This window comes from Mastigoproctus giganteus, chromosome 2, assembly GCF_048544385.1.
Source record: "Mastigoproctus giganteus isolate SK-2022 chromosome 2, ASM4854438v1, whole genome shotgun sequence".
Lineage (NCBI taxonomy): Eukaryota > Metazoa > Arthropoda > Arachnida > Uropygi > Thelyphonidae > Mastigoproctus > Mastigoproctus giganteus.
In genome coordinates, this window is record NC_143576.1 from 174,594,208 (window position 1) to 174,606,583 (window position 12,376).

At 35.4% G+C, this 12,376-nt stretch overlaps 1 protein-coding gene across 3 annotated transcripts in view; it reads right to left on the reverse strand.

The window, feature by feature from the left end:
* Positions 1-12,376, reverse strand: part of LOC150089761 (eukaryotic translation initiation factor 4B-like) — a 310,970-nt gene that overhangs the window by 262,428 nt on the left and 36,166 nt on the right. For all 3 annotated transcript variants that reach the window (XM_090368790.1, XM_090368789.1, XM_090368788.1), the window contains exon 2: positions 4,493-4,630. In XM_090368790.1, the coding sequence (XP_090224916.1) occupies positions 4,493-4,630 (138 nt within the window). The remainder of the gene's footprint in view (positions 1-4,492; positions 4,631-12,376) is intronic.

Sequence of the window (12,376 nt, forward strand, 5' to 3'; positions counted from 1 at the left end):
TTTTCTTAACAAAGCCATGTTGCATCTAAATGTCCCTGGACTGCACTTTTAATCACTGCCTCTAAGATTTTTCCTAACACTGAAGTAAGACAAACCAGTTTGTAGTTACCAATTTCACTCTTAGAACCACTTTTATGCATTGGTGATACACTGGCACTTCTTCAATCTAAAGGAATATTACCTGAGTCTAAAGATGTTCTCATAATTAACCTCAATGGTTCAATATACTCCCTTGTGCTCTCCCTCAAAACTACAGGGTATATGCCATCAACTCTGGGAGCCTTACTTGCTTTTATGCTCAGAAGTTTTTCTAATAAACAATCATCTGTAATTACGAAATCACTAATTTCATATGGCTCAGTCTTAACTGCACAAATTCTTCTAAGCACGAAGGGTCTTTTGTCAGAAAAAACCAATGTGAAGCACCTATTCAATTCATCGCAATGTCAGCTGGGTTATCTAAGATTTTCCTACATATTATGCACAAGGGTACGATTTGATTAGCTTTCTTCTTCATTGTATTCATATACATGGAAAATTCCTTGTCCACATTCTTTGCTCTCTTAGTGAATACTTTCCCATATGCAACCTTGGCTTTCCTGATCTTATTTATGGTACTCTTACAGATCAACTTCTACCTATTATAGCCTTCAGTATTTTTCATCACTCTGTCCAATGTTATCTTTTTCTGCTCTATCTGACCAGCCGGCTCTGCAGTCATCCATTTTGGCATCCAAAGCCTGCAATATTTTCTTAAAGGTATGTATGCATTGCTTGCTTGCTCATTCCATCTTCTGCATGTAAAGACTCTCATAATATTCTTCACAATCTTCTGGTATGTTGATTACTTCTACTCTCATTGTTGCTTTGTTTCCAATTAACTCACATCACACAGATTCTATGCAAGCAGACGTAACATTAGCATGGGCACGTGATGCAAGAAAGCAAGCTTATATAGCATCAGCCAAAAAAAAAAAAAAAACACTTCTGATTTCACCCATCCACTCGCTCCAAATGTTTGTCCAAATGTAACTTCAGACTCAGAAAAAGATATTTTTGCGCTCAGGCTGTTTTTGATAAAACGCATGATCCCTCCATCCCTTCTCTCTTCCTTATCTTTGCTAAATACATTATACGTATCAAAGTGAAACTCGTCATCATCAATTTTGGGTGGCACCATGTATCTGTTAGCCTTATTATATCAGCATTAGTTGTTCTAATCTAACAAAGAGTTCAAATTCAGCCATTTTATTGACAACACTGTAGACACAGTAATATCAGGAGTAATCTTCTATATTTACTACCCCTGACACACCCCTTGAAGTTATTTATTTATGTTTCTATCCCAAGCTTCAACTTTCCCCTCATTTGAAACATTGATATCTCAGAACATCTTATCAACATCGGCTGTTGTGGCAACAAATAAGAATTCATGAGGTGAGTGAAGGCATTACTTTGACCCTTATCATCAAATAAACACAGATATAAATTACCCTTCTCCCTCCCACTGGTTAAAGAAGCAATGCAGGATCATCTAGATAAGACTGCAGTTATAGTTCAGACAGCATGCATTTGTTAAGGGGAAGTCTTGTCTGACAAAAGGCAACGAGATTGATGAGTTGTTGTTTGTTGTTGTTTGGTTTTCATGAGCATTAGCAACTAAGGCCATATTGCTCCGGGAATATGCGGTGGTCATTCCCTGACCTTTCCGCATCCTCCGTGTTTGGTGGTGACGGGCTCGAACCTTGGTCTAATCAAGATGTGTGTGCTACGCATTGCTGCTCCTTCCCACCTGGCTACATAGGCGCCTCAGATTGATGAGTAAAACAAAGGGTTGCTGTTACCAAGAAAGGCTTAAGTTCTGCAAATTGCAGTGTCTGGATACTAGGCACCTGTGAGGCGATCTTATTGAATGGTTTGAGCAAGCTCAATGCAGATGGGATTCTTCCTCTTGCTCAGATTACGAAACTGGGGCACAAATTCAAATTGGGGAAAGACGTAAAATAGATGTGCAGAAATTTAGGCCTTTAGCCAGCAGATAGTCGATTGCTGGAACAAACTTCCATCTGAGGAAGCTGAGAGCTTAGCTTAAATAAATTCAAAGAGGAACTGAACAAACTTTTAGAGGGAATGAATGTATGAAATTTTTTTTTTTTTTTTTTTTTTGGCTGATGTTACATAAGCTTGCTTTCCTGCATTAGATGCCTCTACTACATACACATTCTGACCTAACTCACAGCATTTTTTCAGCATAGTCCTATATTTACCCAACAGATGGTCAAATTGTACATTTAATATTGTTATTCCTCACTTGAACAATAATTCTCACTTTACCTGTCATAAAATCTGTTGGTAACATCATCAATTATTGTTCCTGGCAAACACACACTGGTTTACCAGGAACAATTTGGATCACCTATCATTATTACAAAAAATGTTACCCATTTCCTTGACAATAGAGTTTCCCAATTAAACTAGATCACTTTCGACCAGAGCAGTCAGCACTTGACTATTCTTTTCTGGGACCCGAATTGGGGGTGCATCACTGGTCAGGTCAGGAGATACCTGGGTACCTAACGAGCTCCCAGTTACAATTATTTCTAGGCCAAGCACTCGTTCTTCAGTGACTCAAATTCTCGTGATGCACCAAGTTATAATTTGAGATGGGTACGCTTCTTACATCAGTTGTAAAGAAAAGAATCACCAGATGAGCTAGGTCTCTCTACTAGACCAGCCTTAGAATACATGCCACAGGCTATACAAATGCCAAAGCTGCAATTCACACTGGAAATGCCCACAGGCATTTCCGTTTGAGTCCCTAGACTTTGTATTGTAAGTGGATCTTGTAGCAACCAAAATTTAAGTAAAATTTGAACTTTAGAAAGATTATGAAATTTAAATTTACAATATATTACAGATTTATGTTAACAAAATATTGCAGAAATTAAACTGTTGACAAACTTAATTCACTGAAGGAGTTAAATTTAAGCTACCGAATGAAATTTACGAAATTCCTACCAAAATATCAATAACAAATCATGATTCGATTGTCTGCATGATTTGCATGCAGACAATCGAATCAGTTGCCTGAGTTATGAACTATTGTTACACCCACTCTATCCTCTAGTATGGACCTCTCTGGATTACTATATGTTTGCTGTTGTTATTTGTTATTTGGTTTTTTGGAGCATTAGCAACTAAGACCATATTGCTCTGGGGATATGCAGTGGTCATTTCCTGACCTTTCCACATCCTCCGTATTTGGTGGTCACGGGCTCAAACCCCAGTCTGATCAAGAAGCGTGTGCTACACACTGCTGCTCCTGCCCACCTGGCTACAGAGGCGCCATATATATGTTTGCTGCACTGAAAAAGCACTTACAAGAGCAACACTTTGGAGCAAATAATGATGTTATCCATGTGATTTAGGAATAGTTAGAGGATAAAGACAGTGGGTTCCGCATAAGGGGTTTAGAAAAGATGACGGACTGTTGCATCAACTGTGTAGCCTTTGGAAGTCATCAAAGTTAAGTAAAAGTTTATCAATTTCCAGATTACTTCATACTTTATATGAAGTAATCTAAGTCCTCTAAAAATTTTTCAATACTCTTTTGTACTGTGGATATGCAGACATACTATGTATGCACAGTATAATGTTTTTTATTTTTTATTTTTTTTGTAAAATTGGTGTTGCTACTACAATATTTTATTTTATTGTTAAACCTAGTACAGAAAACATTTTTCCTGATATTCATCATACATGGTACATTACCCTCCTTACAGTTGATCTCATCATGAATTTGTTTAGATAGGATAAAGATGAAATCAGAATCATATAAATCTAGATATTTGTAATTTGATCCACTGGAGAAAAAAACAAAAGAAACTACCACATATATGACTGCATGCACAAGGTCTTTTCTCATATCAGAAACTTTTGGGCCATAGTTTTTTTTACAGAATTTCACAATCAAGCAAATACTGCTCTAGTGCCCAGCCTTGAACCCATGTTGTTTAACTTTAGCCAAAATTCTGTTATATTTTTAGTTCATATCCATTAAAATTCATATTTCAAGAATATAGAATATCAACAGAATATTAGCTCACTACAACAATCTTAAATTCAACTTTAGCAATGCATGACTGTTCAAGTTCAATGATGGTGACATTAACTGCTAGGTTCACAACTGCTTTTGCAGATATAGGTAGTACAGAATTTTCCAAAATGACGCATAGGAAATGGCTATGAAAGTTCTAAACACTATAAACCATGAGAAGTAATCCAAACACTATAAACATGAGCAGTAATCCCCACACAAAGATAATAACAGAATTTCCTTTTTCTTTTTCCTGATTTCACTAAATCAGAGAAAAGAAAGAATTGCTCAGTATTTTCATTTGGTAGAGTTGTTAAAAACATTTTAATGGCTTTTTTTTTTTTTTTTTCACCAATGGTGCATATTACCAAAACTATGAGTAACATATATCCTAACCATCAACATCTTCATTTTCCATAACATCAGCCCAATCAGAACAGCGAACAACAGCAAACCCTGAAGGTGCATCTTGGTCTTCTCCTAGGAATGTATTTAGATCTAAAGTCTTTCCTTTTACTTTACGCTTACTTTTTCCTATGAAAAAGAGAAAAATTAAAATTATATATATATATATATATATAAAACCTTAAAACCTACAACTATACAAGCAAACCTACCATACTTTAAACCTATTCAAGCTTCAATTTTTAATTTACTTCCATTAAATATGCAAATGCAAGGAAAGTGCAAAAAAATTTTAAACTTAATTATACAATTTCTTGTTAGCATTAATTATCATGTTTTCTTTTCTTTGATTTTTGCATTAAAAAGCAAACTCAAAACAAGTAAAATATAAATAAATTACTTCCAAGTTATCATGTCATTACAAAATAAGCTCATTCTCTTTTCTTCATAGTTGACATGTTGTTGTTATTTGGTTTTTAGGAGCATTAGCAACTATGGCCATATTGCTCCGGGATATGCGGTGGTCATTCCCTGACCTTTCCGCATCCTCCGTATTTGGTGGTGACGGGCTCGAACCCCGGTCTAATCAAGAAGCGTGTGCTACGCACTGCTGCTCCTTCCCACCTGGCTACGGAGGCGCCCATAGTTGACATTTCCATCTAACTACAACCCAACAACTGGCACCTTTTTCTTTATCATCAGTCCTTTTTGGTCTACTACAGGACCACAAGATTTCTTCCATATAGCGAAGATACTGGTCATAGGCCATATAACATCATGCTGACTAAAAGGGCTTAGAACTGTAGTGTATGGCTGTACAAGTGTGTTTGCAAGTCATGTTACGTTTTCTACTATTTGAGCTCAGCTAACTCAGTCCTGATTGAAGAGGTTTTTAGAAATCCTCAGTTGATGGTATCTGAACCCAGACTGCTCAAAACAAGTGACAAGTTGCAAAAACACTATTACTATCATGAAGGACAACAATCAGAGGAATAGTTTTTAATTATGGATACTGAACAGACACATAGCAGATGTACATACAGGGTGACTTTTTATTCATCGTACTATTTATTTTCTTTGCAGTTTTGCAAGCTTCAAATTTCTCATACCAACAACATCATTACTCTGTAAAGAAAGACTTGGAGATACAGCTGGCAACAGTGAATACTCTCCAGTTGATATCCCAGAGTTCCTGGATAAAATTTTTGACAATACGATGCTAACTAGCCTGAGATGTATGGCAAAGAAATGGCGTGGCCTATAATGTCACCTGATTTAAACTTGTGATTTTTATCTCTATGGTTATCTCACAGGCAGAGTGTTTCAGAAGAATCCACAAACTATTCCTGTGCTAAATTAACCGAAGATGACATTTTATCTGCGTCACAAAAAAGTTTCAGTATATTCTTCACAACTTCCGACTCTTACAGCAACACTTTATTGATAAACAGGGAGAACACACTAAACATGTTGTGATATGAATTTCCCAACACTGCTAAATATATTTCAAGTGTTAATTTCTGTTTCTAAACAATATTTTATGTTCTTCATATGAATAAATGGGTATGATGAAAAAAAAAAAACCATGCTGTATGTGTGCATATGTACATGGATGGTGATTTACACTTGCATAAGCACTGAAGTTATCAAAAAGTGACATCTTTAGTGATCTTTCAGTGGCAAGCAGCAAAAGAAGAAGAATTAGCTAGCTTAGCTGATTCTTCTCCTGAATCATAAGGTCTTATGATGCATTTTAAATGTATTTTTTAAATCTTAAAATGTATTTTTTTTCTTTCTTCTAATAAATGTTCCATAACTGTAGAATATACTGTTCTATTCATTTAAAAATAAAAGATGTAGTGACAATATCTTAATGTTCCATTCAGTTTCAACGGTGATGTTGATATATTGCAAAACCTGAAATTCACACACTTCACTTTTCACTAGTCAAAGTTTGTACAATCAAAGGATTGCAGGGTGGGGAGTAAGAAATATTACCGAGGTATAGAATTAAATTTAATTACTCACTTTAGTTAAAATTTGGGTTTTCGTCTGGGTGTCACGACAATTTAATCTACTTTTATTAAATGGTGTATTTGCTATTATTACTGCTACTCACACACACGTGAGAGTAGGCTTAAAACAGTAATCTTACACTAAACTGCTAACTTGGCTATTTCAGGAAAAGGAAAATGAAACAGTAATGAGGAAAGAAAGCATTCATATTATATCCTAAAACTAGAAAATTATGACACACTTCTACAGGAGGTTAAAGATGTAAAAAGGCTGCTGAAAAGAAAACTTTTTTTTGTGGTATAAACAATAAAATGGATTGATTACTGAGTCCATAAACTCGATTCTACAAGTGCAAGCAATGAAGTTCATTACTACTTGCCTGTTGATTATATTTTCGATGTAATGGAATCATCGCATCCTGAGTTGGTCCTGAGGGGAGTCATGACAGATCAAAGATAGAAACTGCAAGAAAATAAGCCAATATAACAAAAGAAATGATTAAGCCATTCTTCAATGTGTGAGATGTGGAAAATTAAGAAAACAAAGAAAAGAAGAAAAGAGGATTAGTTTCAAGACCCATTTTACCTTCAGAAACAGCCAACTTCCAAGTTGACTTCACTGACATGCAGATATAAAGCATGGAAAAAAACAAGTATATATGCAGTGAAATAAATTTAAGACGAGCCTATTTAAAATTCTGCATTTCTATTTAAAAGTATTTCCCACCTAAGAAGTTCAATTTGGTCATTATATAACCAACATTTTCACTCACATAATACAGTAAACTTCCATGTAATGAAACTGAAGGTCTCAATTTTGCACCTTCTTCTGGCTGTTCTTCACAGAGCAGTTTTTCAAGATTCCACTCACTGAAAAGGCTTTTATCTGTTCAGTTTTTGCAACACAACAAATCTTCTGTTTGCCTATTACATGACAAGGCTGATATCAGCATACAGTAAACAGATCATATAATTCAAATTAAAGCCTTTAATATACATAGCACTGATACTTTTAAGAATTGGATAATAAATTGGTATTTTACTACCATTTATTACACATGAAACATGGAATGAATGAACAATAATTTAAGAAAAAATTACAAATTGAAATACCTGCTAAAACTTTGTTGCCATTCTATTATACATTTAATGCACCCAAAATGAAGATAAGAACCAAAGAGTAACATAGAGTAGAACATGATTAATTTAATGAGAAAATATTTCATACCAACTGCAAACACAAAACAAGAAATAGTATAAATGAAAAGTAATACTGGAAAGGCAAGCTGAATTTTCTACTGATACTAAGGTCTCCCCACCTCTTGCTCACATTCACTCACAAATGCATAGTTATACTTTTTGATACAAATGCACAGTCACAAATACTTTAAAAATGATCTGAGGATTATTTGTAAAGTATTTTTTTTTATTGTTCTCCACTGGAATTATTTCATTTCATTTGTTATTACTTCTACTTTCATAAACAGCTTTTGGTTGTTTAAAAAACAGCCAAGTTTGGGATATGTCTGATGTTGAGTAAAACCTTTAGGAGTATCTATTCCCTCTTCACTTCTTTTCTGGATGGTTTAGATGATTCATTTTCCTATTTACAGGGGAAATGAGAGAGGACCAACCTTTACAGGTTTGTTCTATTCAATTTTCTTCAGCCATTTTTGTCTGACTAGTACATAACTCACTCTCTGCTGTGACAGGCTTTAAATCTCATGTTTGAAACCTACAGCTGTGTTGCAGCTATTTTTGATAGCCTTCAACTTCAAAAGAAACATCACAAATAGCACTGTCTTGATCTTCTGGAGAAAATGGATTATATACACACATACGTGGAAACCACACACGAAATGAATTAGAACCTACAGTATTTAGTACTGTGCATGGAATGAAGACTGAAAAGTCATAAGATTTTTGAAGGATGGTTGTTTCAGAAAACAGAAGCAGAAGGAATAAATAAAGAAGGGAAAAAGTTGGCTCTGTGAATTTGAAGTTGGGCAGTAAATGGATGCTGACTAGTTGTGGCATGTGTTCAAGCTGTGTTGGAAGAGAGTAGGGGAATTACAGATTCCAATTCAGAAGAATGATACCCACCAAAGTATCTACAGAAAAGGCATGCAGTAGAATGGAACATTTATGAGACACAGAGTGGAGAGATTCAAGAGTAAGAAACAGGTTATTAATTAATCAGACTGCCACCTTTTGAATGAAGTCTAGAAGACTGAAAGAGGTTTTTGGGGAACCCACCACAGGTAGGGCAGATTTGAGATTTGAAAAGTGTGAGTAGTTATTCAAAAGAAATGTAATGGTAAGAATGAAAAAAAGAAAACCTAATTTTTTTTTGATCCAGAGGAGGAAATATTTGTGATGTGCTTATGCTAAGAGAGAGAGAGAGAGAGAGAGAGAGAGATTAGCATCTCTAGTAGAAATACGTTACCTTGTCTAGAAATCTGAGTGTCACTGAATGAGCATAGGAGCAGCAGACTTTTTTTGTGAAAAAAAGATTTCTCAATTTGTATATCATCGATACATCAATAATTTCTCAATTGATGTATTGAAGTAGAGAAGATTTCATCAAATGAGTATTGTGTACAAAAGTTGCAGCCAATCACTTTGGCAGGAGAGCACAATGCTCAAATATAATTTGGACAAGCAGCAAGTTTTCTACATAGCCTGTTCAAAACTGAGTTTGGACTGATTGATAACTGTTTTAAGCTTCAGAGCATACAGAAAAGGTAGTCGAGGATTATTTGGATAAAAACCAAATGCAATGTGCTATATTTTAACGCATTGCATTTGAGATAAAGCACATTCGTCACTGTATCACATTGACGAGAATATAGCACATTCGTCACTGTATCACATTTACTGGAAAACCAAGATTTAGAAAGTGAACGGGCATTTTACGGAGGAATGTGGAATCAAGGATTTCATCCTAATAAAAATAAATTTCCTGCCATGATCTGAGCAAACATTGGGATTGAAAGATTTAAAACAGCAATCCAACCAAGGAAAAAAAGAACAGAAATCTAGCATATCATCCCGTTTCACATTCTGGTAATGCCAATTTACACAAGTCTGAGAATGGCTGTGTGTGTGTGTGTGTGTGTGTGTGTGTGTGTGTGTGTGTGTGTGTGTGTGTGTGTGTGTGTGTGTGTGTGTGTGTGAGATAGAGTGAGAGTGAGAAAGAGAGAATTCACTGAAGAAGAAACCATCACCAAGTTGTGCTTAGAAAACCCCTAATACAGATAATGTACTTTGAAGGATTGTTTGTGAGAAAAACAAGAGTTTTTTAAGAATAAGAGTTGGGTGTGTGGTTAGGATTGTCTGATATTCTGGTAGGTAAATGGACGGGCTGTGCAATATCACTATAATTGCAAAAGCATCAGGACATCTACCATCAAGGAGTGTAACTACAAAACTGATTCCAATTGGAGCAGCAAACATTAAAATCAAAAAGGAAATCACTTCATTTAATTGAAATCATTTCACTTTTAGGAAAATTAAAGTCGAGAAAGTTCAGTTTGAAAAAAAAAAAAAAAAAAAAAAAAAAACTTGTCAAAGAGTTTCGATTAGTAGATTCAAAGAATGATAGAGGCAACAGATGAATTTAGCATTAGTAGATGCATATGATGCAAGAAAGCAAGCTTATACAGCATCAGCACCCCCCCCCCCAAATCCCTTTCCATTTTAGCCTTGTGCAGGCGAAGTTTTTACGGCTCATGAGTTAACATTTAAGTTAACAAAACAGAAAAAATGGGCCTTTGCAGGCCCATTTTTTCTGTTTTGTTAACTTATTTTCTAGAGTAGCTTTATATTCCTAGTTACGAAACTTAGTTTAAATTTCAAATTTGATAGAGATTTTGTAGATTATTACTTAGTATCGGTAAGGGTATCCAATCCACGTGTTTTACAAATTTTGCAGAGCTGACAAATGGGAAGTTTTTGAGCTATATTTAGCTGCTTTATTGACTAATTGTTACATTAAACTATTTTCTATAAGTAGCTTATAGATCTAGTCAAGATCCTTGGTTTATTCTGAATTGAGACAGCGAGATTTTGGAAGTTAATTTATACTTAAGTGTCCGTAGATTTACTGTTCGTAACTTGCCGCCATTGTTATATGACAACATTATATCCCGAACGAGATGGTGTTAGCTTACTATAGTATAGTATATAATATTATCAATTAATCAGTAAAATTTATTAATCTTGTTGAACTTCATTGAAAATTAAATTGTACTTTTTAACTAAATACATATAACGACTTAGATTTTACAAACTTAATATAAGGGCTCACATCTGGTGAGTATGGGCTTGGCACACCCAGGGTCCTGAGCTGGATATCATCATTCTTCTCTTTCTTGGTGATTCCCTTTTACTTCTCTCTCTCTCTCTCTCTCTCAGGGTATCTAGGGATTTTTTTTTTTTTTTTGGCTGTTGCAGCATAAGCCTCAGGCTTCCTTGCACCACATAGCTAATAATAATAATAATACATAACTTGACACGGAAGTTATATAAAGAAACTCGAAGATAATACTTGATACTGAAAAAATATATATAGATATATAGTATTACAACTGCGTTGGGATACAAGTTTAGGGTTATAATTTTGTACTGTAATTGAAATTTTATTGAAATTGAATCGAATTCATGACTCAGACCAGAGCAGCAAAGCAAAAGGCTCAAGCTAAATGGAGTGCTGTGGCTCAGGGTAGAACTGAGGGGGGGGGGGAGTTGCCCTCTGAATCACAGCCTTTTAAAATGCACTTCTTGCTTGATGTTTGTGGAGCAATAATGTATGGGACATGATATTGCCAGGGGGGGGGGATGTCTTTGTGTGTGCATGATGTAACAAATGTGAGGAAATGAGGCGACAACTCAGCATTGTTATGGGCCTATATGAGGGCTTGAAGGATCTAAATTGAGGGGCTCATCAAGCTCTCAGCTGCCCACATCAATGCCGGACCTTGCACTTGATCATCGTGCAACACAGCAGTAACTCCCAGGGCAGAATGCGCTGATCCCACAGGAACTAGTAGTTGTTGGTGACTCTATTGTCAGGGAACATGCTATGTAAAAAGGATAGGTGGAACAGGACCAGGGTATGTCTGCCATCATGACGTTGCAGAGCGAATATCATCTTTTAAGGGCATAAAAGGTGATATTGTTGAACACGTTGGCACTAATGATATTAAGAGTAGGAGACCGGCAGAATTACTGAACAAGTACAGGTCACTGTTGAAAAATAGCCGTGAATTAGGGTTGAATTTGAAAGAGTCTGAAATTCTGCTGGACTTTGCTACCAGGACTTTGCTGGTATTTATCCTCCAGAACTTACTCTGGAGAGAACTAATAACAATGACTATTCAGCTAATTACTTAGACCTGGACATTAATATCAACGGCCCTCAAACTGCAATTAACATATATAATAAAAGAGATGCTTTTAACTTCAATGTTGTCAGTTTCACACATTGACGCTCCTACATTTCAAAAAAAGGGCACTCAAATATAATACTTTCCCAATGCATCAGAACTGCCACTATTTGTAACAACAACATTCTCCTTTTAGACAATATTAAATTACTCCATAATAAACTGCTCAGTAACAGTTTCCCTTCAGCCTTCCTTTACCATCATTTTAGGAAAGCATTGAATATCATGAAATTTAAAAAACTTATTGATAACAATATTGATATTAACAATGTAATTGCTGGTTGATATCTTCTTTTTAAATTCAGGCATGTACATAATGTATAATCATATATCCCCTAGCCTCTGTCATATCTCACGGTACAGAAAGCCAGTGCCCAAGGATTGGCTAACTACAGGGGTATTATGTTTTGTTT